The sequence below is a fragment of the Rhodnius prolixus genome, unplaced genomic scaffold (genome assembly GCF_049639745.1).
Source record: "Rhodnius prolixus isolate KJV_2025 unplaced genomic scaffold, Rpr scaffold_6, whole genome shotgun sequence".
Taxonomy (NCBI): domain Eukaryota; kingdom Metazoa; phylum Arthropoda; class Insecta; order Hemiptera; family Reduviidae; genus Rhodnius; species Rhodnius prolixus.
The window spans coordinates 36900737-36922122 of NW_027411634.1; the positions used below are offsets into that span (position 1 = coordinate 36900737).

General features: G+C 30.7%; 1 protein-coding gene across 27 annotated transcripts; it reads left to right on the forward strand.

Moving 5' to 3' along the window:
* Nucleotides 1–909: 909 nt before the first annotated feature.
* On the forward strand, nt 910–21379 carry LOC141461043 (proteasome subunit alpha type-2-like). Of its 27 annotated transcripts, none has more exons than XR_012462507.1 (17): nt 916–1087; nt 1184–1561; nt 1907–2049; nt 2301–3674; nt 3762–5337; nt 5724–5868; nt 6288–6443; nt 6548–6726; nt 6805–7275; nt 7415–13798; nt 14053–14115; nt 14447–14592; nt 15116–15256; nt 17036–17310; nt 17463–17607; nt 18411–19912; nt 20037–21379. XR_012462507.1 is itself a non-coding variant. In XM_074141683.1 (9 exons), the coding sequence occupies exons 5-7, from the start codon at nt 5321–5323 to the stop codon at nt 6625–6627; spliced, it is 291 nt and encodes a 96-aa protein (XP_073997784.1). In that variant the 5' UTR covers nt 910–1087; nt 1184–1561; nt 1907–2049; nt 2301–3674; nt 3762–5320; the 3' UTR covers nt 6628–6726; nt 6805–7275; nt 7415–7571. The 27 variants fall into 27 exon arrangements, 1 of the variants encoding a protein (XP_073997784.1); XR_012462504.1 differs by having other exon boundaries at nt 7415–7592; nt 13693–13798; nt 13932–14592; XR_012462506.1 differs by having other exon boundaries at nt 7415–7592; nt 13693–13798; nt 14053–14592.
* Nucleotides 21380–21386: the final 7 nt, after the last annotated feature.

The window sequence follows — 21386 nt, forward strand, 5'->3', positions numbered from 1 at the left end:
TTAGCAAACTTGTTTTGTCACTTTGGTTTTCGAATAAATTTATAAAAAATACGAGTTACATTTAAACTGACATCATTTGTTACTTACTTGATAAAACATACTTTCTTAAGATAGATACTTGAAATTTCTCTTATACATGTCATCAGAACCAATCATTTTTAATCATAATGCAATTATTCTATAGGACAGGTTCAGAATCCAGTTTGATTTTCTTCAGTACTATTTCCCAGTTACCTAAAGTGTGCTGAGTTTCCTTGAAAACTATGAAACAATAACGCATATCTTTTCTTTCGTTAAAAGTTGGGATCACTAATTATTTACATAGTGCATTACCTTTTTTACTGCGCACATTTATATTTTGAAAATCAAAAGTAAAAACAAAGAAAGTAAAGAATAACCTTGAGTCTGAAAGTTGGTAAATTGTACTTTTACTAAACTCTGAGCTTTATGATACACTCCGAAATTCTTTCTAAATCTTATTATATCCTAGTAGTTTTTAAGAGAATTATGGTCTGAAACAGAAACATGTTATTTATTTTCTAAAGAACAGATAGAAACATAAACAGAAAAAAGTACCCTTTCTAACCTTTAGTCTAGAAATTGATTAAAATTCACTTTTTTTCTCACTAAACAGCATTAAAACGTATCCTACAGTTAAAGAGCTATAAATTGGTATAATGTATATATTAAGTGAATAAAAATAATTGGTCAAAAACAAATATTTTATAGCTAAATATTTTAAAAAAAGTGTTAAGAAAAAAAGGGAATATAAACACATTAAAGCTCCTATGCTGGTTTGTATCCTAATTAAAAACTTTAAATTTTAACATTATTTAAGGTGATTTGTAGCAAAAAGTTTTTTCCAATTATCAGAGCGCTCTAGTGGCGATTTAAGTAAACCTTTAACAATAACCTTCTCTTCTGATAATTTTCAGTTGGTTATTTTACCCAACTGGATTTATTTTGAACAATTATTTTCTTATTTTTATTTCTTATTTATGAAGATAGGAAACAGACTTCATTTTAATCCTGATATCTTGGTCGTTAAAAGCTGGGACACAAGATTTCTAAAATACCTTAAAGAATGGTATTATAATATTTTATTATATATATAAATATAATAATTATTAATTAATTATTATTATTATTTAAAGATTACTATTATTATTGCTCTTTTTGCCAGATAGATGAGTGAATATCGGACGCAAATCCATTTGCTCTAAAAGATGCGTGTATTCTAACCCCATCTTCGCTTCAGTATTGATTTTTAACTTTAGTGTCAGTTAATCTAGGCATACTTATTTTAACTTGGCACAGCCTTCTCTGGGTGGGATTTTTTTTTCAGGGGCTCTGAGTTTGAAGCAACTATTGGTTTTTTATATATGTTAGCGATAGGATACCTTTAAGACTTTAGGACCTGAGGAGGAGAACGCAATCTAGACTGGTGAAAAGGTTCTATGATATTACAAAGATAGGAGATCTCTCCTAGCGGACCTAGAAAAAGTGGATTGAGGGACCTTGATGTGAGGTTCCTGTTGAACTCCTTGAAAAAGTTGTCCAGGTATTCATTTTTACTCGCTTCACTATTCTTATGAATGGAAATTAGATCTTTGGGTAATAGATATAAAAAATACGCTGTTACAATTGGTTAATAATTCTTTAAGTCTTGAAATATGAGATCTTTTCATCCTATGCTGGAAAAGTCCTTAAACTATTTTAATTTTTTTCTATTTCTGTTAAGCATGATTCATCTTTTGTGTTTCTTTTATGCTTAACTTAAGAAGTTAACAGAATCTCATCCTGAAGTTTCTAATTAAGGCACCTACGGAACTAGAAAAAAATACTATTTACAAAAAATATCTGCTTATTTTATGTGAATCCTTAAGTTTTAAAATTATCATTTCAGAGTGACCCTTCTTTTGGGTGTCTCACTATTGATGTGCGAAAGGGATTTAAGGCGAACCGACTTTACTCCAGTGTGGTCTTTCAGGTGCATATCTCCTACGGTCCTTGAAGATTTGTGATGACTGTTGTGGATGCTATTTCTTGGTAATGTCCTTTTCTTCTTCCAACTGAAATATATGTAACTCACTTTTCTCGAATTAAGAAGCATTTATTTATTTTTTATTTTAGACGTTCATAAAGGCTTATGCTTATAAATAAATGTCTTTTAAACATTTTTTACTAATTCTTTAGGCGTTAAATTAAGAGGGCATTTTTGCCGTCGCCGGTAAAAAATCTTTAAAAATATTTTTTCTTTTCTTTTAAGTTTTCTTACTTATTAATTCTTCTGATTTCAGATGAGTTCTTCCTGTTGGTGTTTCGCTATTGATTAATAGATTAGTTGATTGCAAACCGACTTTATACAAGAGGGATCCATTCGTTGCGTACTTTACTTGAAAACTATGGCAATAGAGAAGAATTAATGGGAAAACGTTTCTTGAAATAAGGATGGTTTTATTTGTATTATTATTTGTGGCAAAGGAGTTCGAAATGCGCTATTCTCATTGGGTTTTTGCTTAAAACAATCTTCCTTTCAGTGGTAATTTTTTTAAACGTTCTTCGTTTTCGGGTTTGTGAATGGAATGTTTTTCCACTGAAAATATGTGTAAGTTAGGAATATGCTGTTAGAAATGTTTTATTACTTATTATTCCTTTAATATTCTATAAGGTTTAACTAATGAGAATCGTACATCAAGAAATTCATTAATCAGTTAATTGAAGTGTTTCGTCACCATAACATGATTATTCGCTTTTCTGGTGATCTAATGAACTAATGCGTTATTAATGAACATAACAAATAAATATTGCAGGTATTTATTACTGAACGGCATTACAAGAAGTTGCCATTGAAATATGTACTTGCTTCTATACTTCACCACAGCCAACCAAGAAAGATTTAGTGAGGAGCAATATGTACATCTGTTTTTATATTCAAAACAAAACGAGTGTAGGAAATAAGAGATCTTTGAAATTTTAAATTCAACTCTGAAGTTAAATCATTTTACATCAACGAACAATATAAGAGTTAAGGAAATATTAATGTTGCGACCAACTGTTTTCTTAGTGTAATAGGCAGATTGTTTTAATATATTTAGTTGGTGCAACGTTTTTGAAATTTAGATAGGAAGCTCATTAACATGATTATTCCACGATGTGTTGCGATTGTGACACACAAAAGTTTTGAGGATTTTGTGAATGGAACTGGGATCTGATCTGTAGTAATCTTCTGAATGGAACTAATAGCTTTATTTTGACTTTTCTAGCACTTACAGTACTCATGGCTTTGGCTTTGGCAATATTGAACCTAATATTATTTGGTTTGCCTCACTTACCTAATGAACACAAATACAAATAAAATTATATAATAATCTATTCTAATTCAAACAAGGGGCAGTTTATGTAAATGGATCATGAAAGATGTGATATAACATATACTTGAGTAACCCCTGATTGAACACATAAATGTCAATTAAATCACTTTTTTTCAAAGATGAAACATATTTACAATGTCTGGTGTTTAACCTACCTTATGTGGATAATAGAATGCCCAAAATAATATTTGTTGTATAGGATGATAAGAAATAGACTTTATTTTAATCTTAAACGTCAGGCGAAGATTTTGGTCGATAAAAGCTGCGACACTGAAGAATTCTGTAAAACTTATTAGCATGGTATTTAAATATTATTTAATTATAATAAATAGTAAATAATAATTTATATAATTTAAAGATTACTATTATTATTTTTATTTTTGCCAGATAGATGAGTGATTATTAAAGACAAATCCATTTGCTCTAAAAGATCTGTGGATTTTAACTCAGTCTTCCCTTCAGTGTTGATTTTTAAACTTCAATGTCAGTTCATCTAGGCATATTTATTTTAACTTGGCACAGCCTTCACTGGGTGGAATTTTTTTTTCGGAGATTCTGAGTAAGGAGCAACTATTGCCTTTTTATATTATGTTTGCGATAAGATACCTTTAGGACTTCAAGACCTGGGGAGAAGAACGCAAACAATACTCGTTTTCACCAGTATTGAAAATACTAAAATCTAGGATTTTACAAAGACAGGAGAATTTTCCTAGCGAACCTAGAAAAATTGTGTTGAGGGATCTAGATTTGAGGTTTAACTCCTTAGAAAAAAGTGTCCAGGTATTCGTTTATACTATCATCACTATATTTATGAAAAGAAATCAGATCCTTAGTTAATGTATAAAAATAATTCGCTGTTACAATTGGTGGTTAATAATTCTTTAGGTCTTGAAATATGAGTTTTTCGGCCTATGCTGGAAAAGTCCTTAAGCTATTTCAATTGTTTTCTATTACCGTTAAGCACCATTCATCTTTTGATTGTGTTTCTATTGTAGTTAACTTAAGAAGTTAACAGAATCTCATCCAGAAGCTACTGATAAAGGGCACCAACGGAACTAGAAAAAAATACTGTTTACAAAAAATTACTGCTTATTTCATGTGAATCGTTAAGTTTTAAAATTATAATCATTTCAGAGGGTCCCTCCTTGTGGTGTCTGACTACTGTGTGCGGAAAGGGATGCTGGCGAACCGACTTTACTCCAGTGTTGTCTTTCAGGTGCATATTTTGCTTGGAATTTTACTGCAGTGAGAAAAAACTATAATAATGGGAAAATATTTCTTGAAAGAAGGTTTGTTTTATTATTATTAGGTATTTGTGCTGATGGCAAATGGTATGCAGCGTTCTACACTTATTCGTTATTTTGTTTTTTTGTTAGTTACATAGACGTCTTTGTGGAGTTGATGTAAAAGCAAAATTTGCATTTAATATTTTATTGCAAACAACCGTGTGGTGTTAAATATTCATACTTCTTTTTAGCTTCCGCCCAATTGTGTGTATAGAATGTTTCTGCCACTGAAAATGAATATAAATCAATTTTGTAAGGAGAACTTACAAGGTGGAGATAATGGCTGAATATCAATTATTTCAAATGTATTGATAATTTCGTATGTGCTCTGATCATCCTTAATTGGTTAAAGAAACAAGAAAAAGAGCAATTTCAATTAATTTATAAAGAGAAAGGACGCGTACGCCTCAGCAAATGCAAAGAATGGCCGTAGTTGTGCAAGAGCATATTCAATCCGGGTTTGTATTATAATTTTTTTTTTTTTAAGTTTATTTATTGAAAAATTTACAAATGCAGAATGCAGGAAAAGATGAGCACAAGAGTGGAACAGTTGTCCACTGACAACCCTCCGAGATATTGTCAAGCTGTGAGGAATGAGAAATATGCAGACGATAGATTGTGAATGTGATAAAGAATAGTGAACAACTTGAGTTGAGCGAGATGAGAGTAATAGCAAGGTAATATAGCTGAGTGAGAATTATAAAATATTTAAATCATTAAAGTTGTTTAAATATTCTTAAACTTTAACTAATAAGAATCATTCATCGCAAAATTCATTGATCAATAAATTAAATTGCTTCTTCATCTTGAAGTCTAGTTATTTTAAGTTGTGTCTTATAAGTACAATCTCTTATAAGTAAAATTAAATGTTTTTAATAGAAATTAATGGTACAAAAACAAAGAAGAAAGTGGATTGAAATTGAGCACTGATTTGGAATCTCGCTAAAAAAAAAACAGCCTCCTCTCGGTAGAATAATTTCATCTATACCACCTGAGAAAGGAGCTGAGGAGCTGATAGCTTTATATAACTTTTTTCTTTTTTTTTTTTTGCTGCAATGTTTAGATTACGAAATGAGGCTTGCGTCACTTCATTGACTGAGGAGAATACAAAGAGAACTTTTTGGGAAATTCTAAGATATTACAAAATTAGGAGGGTTCTTCTACGGTCCTAGAAGATTTGTGATGACTATTTTAGGTGCTGTTGCTTGGTAATGACCTCTTCTTCTAATCTGATAATATTTTCTTCCAACTTGAATATTACTCACTTTTCTCGAACTGATAAGCATTCATTTATTTTTTATTCAAGATATTCATAAAGGTTTATGCTTAAAATAAATCTCTTTACAATTGTTTACTAATTCTATACGCCTTAAATTGAGTATTTTTGCCGACGCCGGAAAAAATCGTTAAAAATATGATTTATTTTATAGTAAGTTTCTAGTTCTATTATCTTATCAGAACGTTTCGGGTAGGATTCAGTTGCCTGAGATTAACATTAGAGGATAACGGAATCACCTACAGAAAATCCCGATGAAGACCATCAATGGACATAGGAAAGAGCATTAATTAAAACCAAAAGACACTTATTTTTTATGAATCCTTACTTTCTTAATATTTCTGATTTCAGAGGATTTCTTCCTTTCGGTGTTACACTATTATTCAGTGGTTGGTATGATTGCAAACAAACATTATTCCAGTGTGATCCATCTGTTGCTTATTATGCTTGGAAAGCAATAGCAATAGGGAAGAATTATTCTAATGAGACAACCTTCCTTGAAATAAGGTTGGTTTTACAATAGTAATAACTATTTATTTATTTATTATAATTATTTGTGTCAATGCCATATAGTTTTTTGTATTCCACTCTTTTTGTTGATGGAGATGTAGGTGGAGTGGGTATAAGATCGAAATCCGCAGCACTTAATGGATATTTGGATTTTAAAAAACTTCCTTTTACTTTGTATTAAAGCTTTTTGCTACTGAAAATAAATATAAATTAAATTCATAAGAAGAACTTAGTTTTTTTAAGAAGGTGGATACAACTCATATTGGAATGATTTATAATAGTAAGAATTTTTTTTAAAATTATTTTTCAAGACCATGTTATTATTAATTTTGATTAAAATCTATCGATAATTGTGTAGGTATGGATCCTGATTATCGTTTATTGGTTAAAAGGGCAAGAAAAATGACAGTAATATAAATTATTTTATGGAAGGAAACGCCAGCTTCAACTAATGTTTAAAGGTAGCTATTTTTATGCAAGAGTATATTTAAAAAGAGTATATATTGCAGTTAAACAATATTTCAATGCTCAGTATTCCTTTTAACATTCTACGAAGTTTACTTGTTGAAAATAGTACATCACAAAATCTATTAATCAATAATTGAAGATCTTTAAGTTGTAAATCCCTTACAAATACGCCAGTGTTTAGTTTTGAGACATTCAATTAATTCAAAGTGGCTGGTATGCAAAATAGAAGACCTAGGAGTGAAAGTATGCACTGAATTATTGGTCATCAAAATATGAGCTGAAGAAAGGTTAATGTTATCACCAACGTCTATTTTCATTGGCGAATTTATAAAAAATCTATGATGAAGAAAATCAATGTTATGTAAGTCGTAATTTTTAAAATTAATTGTAGAGTACTGTTTACCACTTTTGTGACTATTTATTAGAATAAAATATATGAAATATTATTTGTATTAATTAAGTATTTTATAATGCAAACATTTATTTTTGTTGTTACTCAGATGGACGTTCAGATGCTGCCAATTTAAGTGGCCAATTCGCTAGTGATTGGAAATTGTTATTTTACTGTAAATTACTTATTCGCTGCTTTGAAATTTGAATATCCTAGCGATGCATACATAAAACAAATTAGGCCGGCAACTTTTGAATGAAGAATTTCAGGAAAAAAGAAAAAAAAAAGTAAACCTTCAAGATATTATAAATAATTCCCTTTTTTCTTTTTCTAACATAGTACCTCGAAGCCAGGCGAAGATTATACATACACATTAGATGAGCGAGTTTGGGAGATAAAGTTTCAGAAAAATGAAAAAGTATGAACACCTTCATTAGATTTTCTGGAAATTTGTAATTGTAATTTTTAACAATGTTTCTAACGCCAAGCGAGTATCATACACATCAGGCCATCTGATTTCTGAACCTCTACATCCCAAACTAGACAACCTAAGGTGAATAATATACATCTGACGTAAAAATACAATATTAGAAACAGATAGCAAGAAAATTGCAGTAAAACTAAGCAAGATACCGCATTTTTTCTGAACCCTTACATCAGTACTACCATACCTCATTCATATAATATACGCTTGGCACAAAAATGCATTCTTAGAAACAGAAAATAAGAAAATTATTGTAAAACTAAGAATGATTTTGTATTTTTCCCCTTTTTTCTAAATCTCCGCATCCAAAATTAGCTCACCTAATAATGTGTATAATGTACGCTTTGTGTTAAAAACAGAAAACAAGGAAATTCCAGAAAAACTGTTGATTATTTTGTATTTTGTTATTTTTACAGAATCTCTACGCTTAAAACTTGCTGCCGTAATATGTATAATGTACAATTGGCGTAACAATTTTTTGTTAATAACCGAAAACAAGGAAATTTTAGTACAATTATTGGGGATAAGGTACTTTTTATTTTTCTTTATCACTACACCTAAAACTAGCCGACCTAATGTGTAAAATATACCCTTGGTTTAAATATTTAATGTTAGAATAAGGAAACCAGGAAATTCCTGTGAAACTAAGGAAGATTTTGTTTTTGTTTTTTTTTTCATGAACGTCCACATCTAAATAAAGCCTACATACGTGGTATATGTAATATACTACGGCGTAAACATAAAATACTGGAAACAGAAAGAAAAGAAATTGAAGTAAAACTAAGGAAGATTTTGTGTTTTTCCTTTTTTTCTGAACCTCTATATTGAAAACTAGCCCACCGAATGTGAATAATAGAGAATAGACATAGAAATACGCGTTAAAAACTAAAAAGAAGGAAATTCCAGTAAAAATAATGAAGATGGTTCATTTTTTCTTTTTTTAAACCTCTATAACTAGAACTAGCCAATCTAGGGCGCACATCGTACGCCTGGCTTAAAAATACGATGATACTAACAGAAAATATTGAAAATCTAGTAAAATATCGACAAATTTTCGTATTACATCCAAATAAGCAGTTAGTTTTACTGGGTTGTCCACACTTTCTGTTTCTAGGGAAGGGATTAGCTATGAGGTTAGCATACTGGACTCCCACGCGGAGGTCCCGGGTTCGAATCCAGCAGCTGACCCTTAGATTTTCTCTTCCTAGGAGCTTCTTACAGCTCACTGTCCGGTGATGGACAGTGTTGTCTGTAACGAGAGAACACTGTCCGGAGGCCGGCAGTGCACTGGAAAAAGCTCCGGGCGCTAATGACCTCAGCTGTTGATGCGCCAAAAAAAAAAAACTTTCTGTTTCTAAAATACTATTTCTGAGCTAGACAAACAATGTACATATTAGGTCGGCTATAGTTTTAGATAACAGAGGAAAATAGAAAATCGTAGTTTTACTGAAATTTCCTGAATTTCTGTTTCCTAAATTCTATTTCTTAGCCAGGAATACATATATTCCTTTTAGGTTGGCTAGTTTGGTTTCAGCTGTTTCTAAATAAAAGGAGGAATTAGAGATAGTTTAATAGTTCAACTGGTGATTCCTTATTTTATGTTTCTATATTTGAGTTTGTACGCTTACTGTAAACTAAACTCATTAGGACAACTATTATTGATTTGGAGTTTCAAAAAATGAAGGAAAAAATCATCTGTAGTTTTACTTTAAGTTCCTTACTTCTTTTTTCTAATATTCTAGTCAAAGCTATGCATAGCTTAGGTCTACTACTTTTTGATGTTGAGGTTCAAATAAAAAAGAAGTTCATTAGTTTTATTGGACATTCTTTATTTTCCAATTTCAACATTGTATTTCTTAGCCAGAAGTACGTTATGCACATTAGGTTGGCTAGTTTTGGATGCAGAGGTTTAGTAAAACGGATAAATAGAAAAGCAGTTTTACAAAAATGTCCCTATTTTCTGTTTCTAAAATTCTATTTCATAGCCATGCATACATTGTACATATTAGGTCGTCTAGATTTTTTTGCAGAGGTTCAGAAAGTAGGGAAAACTAAGAAATCATAGTAATCAAGGTAGTATTACTGTAATTATTTTATTTTCTGTTCCTAACATTCTATTTCATAGCCAGAGATACCATACACTCATTAGGTCGGCTAGTTTTGGATGCAGAGGTGGAGTAAAAAAATGTAAATAGAAAAACATAGTTTTTCTAGAATTTCCTTATTATCTATTTTAAAAATTGGATTTCTCAGCCTAGAATTTCCTTATTATCTATTTTAAAAATTGGATTTCTTAGCCTTGCAAACATAGCACACATTACCTCGTATACTTTTAGATAATGAGGTTCATAAATTAAGTGACATATAGTAAATCACCGTTTGTTTTACTGGAAATTCTTTATTTTCTGTTTCTAACTATTTCCTAGCCATGTATACATTGTACACAATTAGGTCGTCTAGATTTGGAGTCAGAGGATCAGTTAAAAAGGAAAAATAGGAGATCACAGTCAGTTTTTCTAGAATTTTCTTATTTTCTGTTTTTAAATTTCTACTTCTTAGCCAAGCATTCATTGTACAGATTACCTTGTCTAAATTTGGATTCCGAGGTTCATTAAATAAAGAAGCATATAAAATCTTAGTTTTACTGGAATATCTTGAATTGTTATTTCTTACATTCTATTTTTAGCCAGGAATACATTGTACACATTAGGTCGGCTAGTTATGGAGGTTGGCGTTCAGTGAAAAATGTTTAATAAAATATCATTGTTAAATTTACTGAAATTTCCTAGTTTTTTTTTGTTTTTTTTTTGCCTTCTGGGCTTGCAGATTAGCCATAGTTTTCTGTTTCCTAAGTTCTATATATTAACCAGGAATACATTATATTCCTTTTAGGTTGGCTAGTTTGGTTTCAGATGTTTGAAAAAAAAAGGAGGAATTAGAGATAGTTTAATAGTTAAACTGGTGATTCCTTATTTTGTGTTTCTATATTTGAGTTTGTACGCCTAGTATAAACTAAACTCATTAGGACAACTATTATTAATTTGGAGTTTCAAAAAATGAAGGAAAAAATCATCTGTACTTTTACTTTAAATTCATTATTTCTTTTCATTCTAATCAAAGCTCTGCATACTTCATACTCATTAGGTCTACTACTTTTTGATGTAAAGGTTCAGATAAAAAAGAAAAAGTTCATTAGTTTTACTGGACATGCTTTATTTTCCAATTTGAACGTTGTATTTCTTAGCCAGAAGTACGTTATGCACATTAGGTTGGCTACTATTGGACGTAGAGGTTCCAAATAATAAAGCTTTACTCAAAATTCCACATTTCATCTTTTTCTCAGTTTATATATAAGCCAGGCATACAATATACTCAATAGGTCAGCTGGTATTTTGGATGTACAGCTTCTGAAACATGGAAAATTTACATTAGTTTCCCTGGTAGATTCTGTTTTCTACTGCTTACGTTTTATTGCTAAGCCTGTTATTGCTATAATACACACTTGATCGACAAGGTTTTTATGAAGAGCATAATAATAAAAAAAACTATTTCCTAGTATAGCGTAGCTAGTACACAATAGGTCGACTGGTTTTGTGAAGAGTTTCAGAAAAAAATGATAAAATCTACGTTTGTTTTGCTTAAAATTTTGCGCTATGAAACGTTTGGCTAAACGAGATAGCACAAAAAGAACTAGTACGGAATGTCCGCAACCTTCTTAGTAGGAGTGGTTTCCTCTACTCGATCCTAAAGGGGAAGGCACAATAAGGCTCTGTTTTGCTTCGGTGCCGTGAGGCATAGGTCCCATCCCACTTTCTAATCTTAACCTTACTTGAAATTCCTTTTTTTCAATTTCTATTTCGAAGCCGGGCTTATATTGTGCCCATTAGTTTTGCTAGTTTTGGATCTAAAGGGTAAGCAAAAAAGGGACTACCAGATAACCTTCTCAAGTTTCTAGAAATTTCATGGTTTTATGTTTCTAACAATCAATTTCAAAGCAAAGCTTACATTGTACCTCTTAGGTCGGCTAGTTTTGATAGCAGATGTTCAAAAAAATTGGGGAGGAAAACTGTTCATTTGCTTTATTTGAAAAATATGATTTTCCTAAGCCAGAGCTTTTTGTACACATTACAGCCACCAGATTCAGTTGTATAGGTCTAGAAAAGAGGGAAAAAGAAATATCAATATAGTTTTACGGGAAATTCGTTATCTTTATAAAATCTCTTACACCGGAGTTTAAAAACCCACTAGAAGAAATGTCAACTGTCCGAGTTACAAATATACACAAATAAGCAACTTGTGCTAGATGAAATTAGGTGGGCAGGATGAGTATTAAAGTTACAGAAGATATGAATTGAATCGCAAGTGGTCAGGGTTAGTAAACGTCAGATTAATAGAATAAATGGCAGACTCGCTTGCTCAATTCAGCACGTTGTCTCTTGTTCTGGAAAATAGAGCAATTAATATGAAAATGGGTTATTGTTTTAACCACTAAATAGGGTAAAAAGTTAATAAAATTCCACTGGTTAATACAGTGGCTCTTAAAGAAACAGAAGTGTACAACATTTACGTAGTTACTCTTGTTACGTACAATTAGTTCAGGTTGACCTGCAAATTACCAACGAATGGTTACGTCTGAACTCAAGCAGCTATTTAGAATTAGTAAAAAATAAAAGACAACAAGGTCCGAGGCTGGACAAAAGTATATAGAAAAATAACATACCAGCTTAGATTAAGCGACAACGTGCACAGAGTATTCCACTTGCAACGGAGTGAAATAATAATAGGGAGAGAAGATAAACAATTGGGTTTAGGAAAGATGAAAGGATAATAATAAATTACTCACAACCTTTACACGAGACATGCTTATCTGTGAAGATGTTTTACTTATATTGAATTGCTGCTTCAGTTGAAATAATCAGATAAAGAAGAATATAATAGAGGCATACCATTCACTAGTGAATTGCTGCTTCAGTTGAAATAATCAGATAAAGAAGAATATAATAGAGGCATACCATTCACTAGTGAGCCAGAAACTAAGGAATATAAAAAAGTTGAAAACGGATAAAAGCTGAACCAACCTGATAAAAGAAAAATAGGTACTCACCGAGCTTATACGCTTATAGACTCCCTGTAATTAGTTGAAACCTGAGTTAATGTGGTTTATTTCAGCTTATCCACAATTACAAAACCTCGACCAGACTTCTCTATCATCAGACCCTGGCTGGATTTGTCTCTGATATGCACTCATCTATCTAGCGAAAAGAAAAATAATAATTATCATTCACTATTTATAATATAATAATATTTAAATACCATCCTTCAAAGTTCTACTGAATTTTTTATTGTCGCAGCTTTTCGACCAAAATATCTGCCTGACGTTTTAGACTAAAATAAAGTATGTTTCTCTATCTTCCTATTAAAACCGAAAATAATCATAAATTCATACTTCAAATTAAATGCTTGTGTTTTAAATAACTAACTCAATATTATCTATTAAAAAAGAAGATTGTTGTTTAAGGTTTACATAAATCGCCACCAGAGCGTTCTGCTAACTGAAAAAATTCTTTTTTAAATCAAACCAGCTTAATAATGTAAAAATTTCAAGTTTTGTATTAGGATACAAACCAGCCGAGGAGCTCTAATATGTTAATATTCCTTTTTTCATTTTTATTATTTTTTTTAAATATTTAACAATAAAATATTTGTTTTGACAATTTTTTTTATTCATTTAATATCTATTAAACAAATTTTTAGCCCTTTAACTCTAGTTTTTTTAAAATGCTATCTAATGAGAAAAAAAGGGATTTTTATCAATTTCTAGGCTATAGGTTAGAAAGAGTATTCTTTTTTTGTGTATGTTTTAATCTGTTCCTTAGAAAAGAAATAACATGTTTCTGTTTCAGGCCATAATTCTCTACTAAGATATAATAAGAGTTAGAAAAAATTTAAGAGTGTATCATAAAGCTCAGAGTTTAGTAAAAGTTCAATTTACCAACTATCAGACACAAGGTTATTCTTTACTTTCTTAGTTTTTACTTTTAATTTTGAAAATATAAATGTGCGCAGTAAAAAAGGTAATGCACTATATAAATAAGTGATCCCAACTTTTAACGACAGGAAAGATATGGTTATTGTTTCATAGTTTTCAAGAGAACTCAGCACACTTTAGATAACTGGGAACTAGTACTGAAGAAAATCAAACTAGAAATACTTTATTTTGAACCTTTCCTGTAGAATAATTACATTATGATTAAAAATGATAGGTTCTGATGGCATGTATAAGAGAAATTTCAAGTATCTATCTTAAAGAAAGTATGTTTTATCAAGTAAGTAACATCTGATATCTGTTTAAATGTACATAACTCGTATTTTTTTTTATAAATTTATTCGAAAACTAAAGTGACTAAACAAGTTTGCAAAACTTTTGGAGATCCAGCAGATTAGTGCTTTCGAAATATTGTTTTATCTTATAGCTCACTATATATTCGAAAGGATTAGAAACTATAGACCGCAATGAAATAGGGTGCTATTCCTATAATGAGAATAGAAATTCAGTTTCTGTAATGTAAGAATGTTTTTGATTTATTTTAGTTGATGCAACGTTTTTAAAATTTTATTAGAATGTTCACTAACTTGATTGTTGTACGATTTGTTAAGATAGTGACAGCCAGTCATCGATGACTTTCTATGTACATATGTGCCCTCATAAATCTTAATTGGCTAAACATGGAAGAAAAGCGGCACAGCAATATCAATTAATTTATGGCGAAAGGATACTGGCCTGTCAATAGGTGCAAACAGTGGTAATAGTTGTACAAGATGATAAGAGTAGTAGAAATATATTTTAATCATTTAAGTTTTTTTAATATTCTTGAAGTTTATGCAATAAAAATTGTTCATCACATAATTCATTAATGTAAATTAAAGTGTGTCGACACCATTAAGTACTAACTATTTTACACAAATCCACAAATCTCTGATAAGTAAGAACCAAATGATTTTATTACTAATTGAATGGGACGTAAAAAAAATAAAAACAATTGGGAAGAAATTAATCCCTTAAATGGCGTCTCCAATGAAAAAAAAGGAGCCTACTCTGGGTGGATTTTTTTTTCAAAAAAAACATTTAGGCAGGAGCTGTTTGCTTTATACAGCTTGATTGATTGATTTTGCAATAGTGTTTATATTTCAAAATGAGACTTGCGATAGATAACACCGTCAAAAAAAACTGACGAAGGCCACCAAAGGGCGTAGAAATGTGTAATAATTTAAGAAAAGTCTCTTATTATTTGTGAATCCTTACTTTCTTAATTATTCTGATTTCAGAGGAGTTCTTCTTTCACTTTTTATTAATAGATTAGTTGATTGCAAACCTACTTTATAAGAGAGGGATCCATTTGTTGCTCACTTAGCTCAAAAACTATAGCAATAGAGAAGAACTAATGGGAAAACGTTCCTTAAAATAAGGTTGGTTTTATTTTTATTATTTATGGCAATGTCGTGCGAAATGCGCTATTTTCATTGGGTTTTTGCTTAAAACAATCTTCCTTTCAGTGGTAATTTTTTTATACTTTCTTCGTTTCTGGGTTTGTGAATAGAATGCTTTTCCACATAACCTAATTATGTGGATAATAAAATGCACAGAATAATATTTTTGATGACTGATGACCAATTATTTGAGATAGGAGGAATTTATGATGGAAACAATATGGAGCAGTTGAAGTGCGTAATATATTGGCATTTAAAGTCTAAAGAAGAAACAGGGGTTCGCTCAGAAATTGTGCGTCAATCATTAGTTGGCGAGATGATAACTTTGGCACTTTAAGACCTGAACAGGACGCAAGAAGGACTAGCGCAAAAAATCACTAGGATATTAGAAAAATAAAAGAATTCTGCTGCCGATCCTATAATGTCTATTTTGGTTGAAGTTTGGAGGGAATGAACTCATTTTCTAATCTGATAATATAGTCTACAAATAGTAATGTAATCCACATATTATCAAACTGAGAAGCATTTATTTATTTGTTATTCTATTGAATTGTTAGTAATATTCTTCTGCATTGAGCGTCTTAAGGGTGGTTCCTGTTGAATTCCTGAAAAACAAGTGACCTAGTTTTCGGTACTACTCACATAACTATTTTTATGAATGGAAATCAGATCATTAGTTGGTTGATAACAATTATTCAGTGTTGCAATTGTTTAATATTCTTTAGATCTTAAATTATGAATTTTTCGACCATTGCTGGATAAATCCATAAACTATAACAATTTTGTTTCCGTTAGTATCGTTCATGAAGAACTTTTGTGTTTTTTTGTTGTAGTTAACATCAGAAGTTAACAGAATCATTTTCACAAGCTGCTAATAAAAGGGCACGAAAAAAAATCTCTGCTTATTTTATGTAATTCTTTGCTTTTCAGAATTATTTTTATTTCACATTATTTATCATATTATTCTCACTGTTGATCTGCGGATAGGATAATAGCGAACCAACATTACTCCAGTATCGTCCTCAGTTACATATTTTGCTTGGAATGCTAAAGCACTTGGGAAGAATTATATTAATTGAAAAACATATTATTATTTGTGCAGAAGGCAAATGGTATGCAGCATTCCACAATTTTTTCTTGTTGTTGTTGTTGTTAGTTACATAGACGTGTTTATGGAGTTGATGTAAAAGCCTAATCTGTATTTAATATTTTATTGCAAATTACCTTGTAGTAAAGATAAACCAGGAAAGAAATATTTTAATCATTAAAGTTTTTTTAAACTTATTAATTTTTAATAGTCTTCCAACTGAAATCTATCCCATTATTCTCAAACTAGGAAGTATTTATTTATTTTTTATTGTGTTGAAACGTGAGTATTATCCTTGTTGGAGTGCCTTTAGTGTGGTTCCTATTCAACTGCAGTTAAATATGTGTTTAGGTTTTCGTTTCTACTTGCGTACCATTCTTTTCAATGTAAATGAGACGTTGACATTAAAATTTATGCTTATTATTAATTGTCCAATTTCAATTGTTTATTAATTCGGTAGGTATTAAATTATGATAGTATTTTTGCCGTTGCCGGAAATATCTTTAAAAAGAAATCAGTTATTTTCTTATTAGTTTCAGGTTCCATTCATCGGGTAATTTCCCGAGGGTTTTATAAATCTGGCCAATAGGCCAGAATACTATTAGTAATAATTACTATTTAAAGTATAAGAAAATGTGTCGTCAGTTTTATTAACTTACTCTACGTTACAGATATTCCAAGCCATGATGATGATGGATGATGCTGTACATGCAGCTATTGTATACAGAACGAAGGATTTGATAAAGTTTACCAATTTAAATTAATTGAAAAGCTTTGAGTTTGTCAAGAAGTCAATGATTACTTTTGCGATATTCAATTAATTCCAATGAGTGAGTACGCAAAATACAAACAAGAAAAATAGCAGAGCAATTAACAATAAATAAATTTCTGGATACAAGGTATCTAGGCGTCAAGAAGTGCATAGAATGGCCATAGCTGTAGAAAGGTATGTTAAATCAATCCGGGCATTTTGTAAAAAAATTAAATTTTAAATCATTAATGTTTAACTAACATAATGAGAATCGTGCAATAAATTTCTACTGAGTAAAACTAAATGATTTTGATAGAAATTGAAATAATTTAAGTGAAATTGTTTAGATTACGAAATGAGACTTGCGCCACTTCATTGTCTGAGAAGAATGCAAAGAGAACTTCTTGGAAAATTCTAAGATATTACAAAATTGGGAGGATTCTTCTTCGGTCCTAGAAGAATTGTGATGACTGTTTTGGATCCTGTTTCTTGGTAATGACCTCTTCTTCTAATCTGATAATATATTCTTCCTACTGAAATCTAAATCACATTAGATTAACATTAGAAGATAATGCAATCGCCTACACAAAATCCCGATGAAGGCCATCAATGGACATAGGAAAGAGCATTAATTAAAAAAAAAAGGCACTTATTTGTTTATGAATCCTTACTTTCTTAATTATTCTCATTTCCGAGGAGATCATCCATTGGGTTTACACTATTAATCAGTAGATGGTATGTGGTAGATGGCAAACAAACATTTTTCTAGTGAGATCTATTTGTTGTAAATAATTTATAAATTGTTCAATAATTTATAAATATCGCAATTAAAATCACTACTATTAATATATCATCAATTTCACCATGGGATCAATGCTGGTATTACTGTGTAATCTAATATATTACTTGTTGCAGAGTAAGTGTTTTATTAAATTATATTTTTGTAACTATTTAATGTTTATATGAATTAATAATGATTTATCTCTAGATGGAATTAATGTTTTAAAATTTAATTGTAATTAGCTAACTTTATCAGTAAAAGAACAAATAAGCAAACTGTTGTTAATCATAGAAACAAATAGAACACTAATTTCCATAATTTTAGAGTTTTGTTCCAAATCTGACGTAATTAATTTTAACTTATTTTAATCTGCTCCAATCAGGTGAGTAGAAGTAATATTGTGTACATTGGTTCTTTATTTACTCAAACAAACACTATCACTACTACACGACTAAATACACCACTCTAAGCGCACTTAACGAAGTGAGATTCAGATACCATTGTAATGTTCTAGGAAGGAAAAGCCAGTATGCAGCGCTCAAGATATCATGATCTTGTGAAGAGAGTCACAGTTAGCTTGTGGCAGTCATGGAGAAGAGAGAAGTGAAAGAGCCTGCGCCATTCCTCAACTCAATTGAATATTGAAAAAGATAGAGCCGGATTTTTACCAACAAAATATTGTAAATTGAGGCATTAAAAGCCAACAGTAGCTGAATATAACAACAGTTTATTTTTTCCAGCCCTCATTAAAAATATTGGTTAATGTGCAAACACGACCACAAACACAAGAAATAAATAACAAGTAAATGGTATACTAATTTTCAATTAAGTAAAACTTTTTCAGTTGGGCTTATCATTTTTTTAATTTATTGAAAAATAGTTTAGACTGATTTAAAAAAGCTAGTCTTAAAAAATTACAAAAGTGATATTGTATTATTCAGACAAATCGACAACATTGTCAATGAAAACACGTGTATCCTTAGAATTTTAATTAATTTTCATTTTTTTTAATAAAATTTCTTGGGATTACAAAAAATATATTCAACTGTAAACGGCAACACTAGTTTCAGTTCAGTATTCTTTATTTATTTTTATAGAAAATAATTTTACATTAATCACTGTAGCTTTTTTCAGTAATAATAAATCCTGTTGATATAAATAATAACTTTTTCTAGTAAATTGATTGCAAAACGGTTTTTTGAGGTTGAAATAAACTCAAACTGCTTGATAAATGCTACGATTTAAACCTAAGGGTGAATTAAGATACAACAATTTATTCTCAGTAATATTTTACAATGCTTTATTCCTATAGTACATTATTTATTAAAGAACTTTAATCTTCATTTCATTTCATTCATGTTTCATTTATGTAAAGAATGCATCTTAAACACGGCAGTTTAATTTTGTATTTGTAGTATTATTTAAACAATGCATGTTCATGAAAGAAATAACCCACCTCTTCCTCTATCTCCCTCACCCAAACCATTTTCACCTTCTGAGGTTGCCTGCTACCTTGAGCTTTACTTAGACCGAAGACTTTCTTTGAACCCCCACACTAGACTAAAAAGATCAGAACTAAACAGACGCTATCGACTACTTAAAAGAGTCTTAGATGAAAGATCAAAAGTATCTCTGGACAACAAAAGTCTAATCTATACTACTATTTTACTATCTATACTACCACCTAGAGCTGTGGGGTTCAACCAAACGCACAAATCTCAAAAAAATTCAGTCCCTTCAATCTAATATACTTGGAACTATTGTAAACGCTCCATTTTAGGTCTCCGACCGAACTATACACACTGACCTTAAAATTCGTTTTATCACGCAAGTTGGTAAAACAGATACAGCAAGCTTCACTTCTACCTGCAATCTTACATAAATCCTCCAGATAAACATCTTTTTTCAAGAACTGTTCCTGACAACCCGACAAGACGGCTTAAGAGACAGTGGCCTTGTGATCTCTCAAGTGAAGAGAGCGACTAACAGCCTAATGTTTTAGAGTGTTACCACTGAGTAAGTCTCCACTCGTTTGCTTCATTGTTTCTGTTATCATCGTAACTTATAGCGCCATCGCGCTGATTGTCGCAAAAAAAAAAAACTCCAAAAATAAAATGTATTTCATTAAATATTTTTTCAGATTGAAAAAGACGATACTGGAGCACTGCTGCAAAAGTGTGTCATCAAATTACACTAAAATAAAAGAAAGTTCAGAAACATCTATCAAAATTATTTCATTATGAATCAGTTGTGATTGCACTGCATTAAAATAGAATAAAGAATTTATAACACTAATCTAATACCACTTCTTTAACAATAACACATAAAACATTTGGTGATATATTTGTAAATAATAAAAAAAATTAGAAAAATAAAATACATAATTTTTCTATGAAAAATTACAAAAAATAGTATGCCAATGCATTCTAACGGCAATCAGTTGAACTACGCTAAAAGTAGTTTAACCTTTTGCCGCTAGAAAGCATGAGAATGTACTTTTCTAGTTGTTTGAAGCCATCAGATATTATATAGGTAAGCAAAAAAATAAATTCCATTCAGTATCATCTCAGTGACGAAGGAGAGAAGGTAGCTCAGTCGCTCGTCTCACCAAATATGTCTGACTTCAATCTTCAGTACATATGTCTGACTTCAATCTTGAATAAATAATTGAAAATGGGAAAAAATAAATTGCTGAATTTTTCTATGAAAAATAACGAGGAATAGCATGCCCATGCATTCTAGCGGCAATGGCTCGAACTACATACAACATTAGTTTAAGCTATTCGCCGCTAGATAGCATGAGATTGTACTTTTATAACAATTTGAAGTCCATCATCTCTGCTGGATATACGTCAGCAAAAAAAAATTCAGTACCATCTCTGTGGCGATAGGAGGGAAGGTTGCTCGTCGTCCGTCTCATCAAATATGTCTGCCATCTCTCTAAAAGAGTCATGGGAAATGTATTTAGGTAAGTGCAGTTTGAGCCAGGTTGTTGATCTAATGGCAGGTAATGGTAACCTACAAGGTGCAAATATTCGCCCCACCCTCCACGCCCAGCGGACCTAACTTTCTCATATAGAAGCCATGTCAAGATGTCCGCTAGCGAAGCAACATCCATTTATTGCCTTTTTTTATAGCAAATACAACCTATTTAAGCTTACTTCTATTATCAATAATTAAAAATAACATAATACCACCTAATTATTATTTTTGCTAATTAAAAAAATGTCTAGTACTTAAAATAAATTAAAAAATATAATAAAGTCTAGACGAATTTTAGTTTATTCCATGACTGCCAGGGAGCAGCACCTGCTGCTCCAAAATGTTACTTTTAGAGCTTTCTTTTAACACTTGCTTAAATAAATGTTATTCAACGCGTACGAAGGCCAAAAGTAAAATGAATATTCAATTTATTAGCTATGCATATGAAATAATAAATTATACTAAATAAAATTAAAATTAATTAATTATAAAAAGCAGTAAATAACTT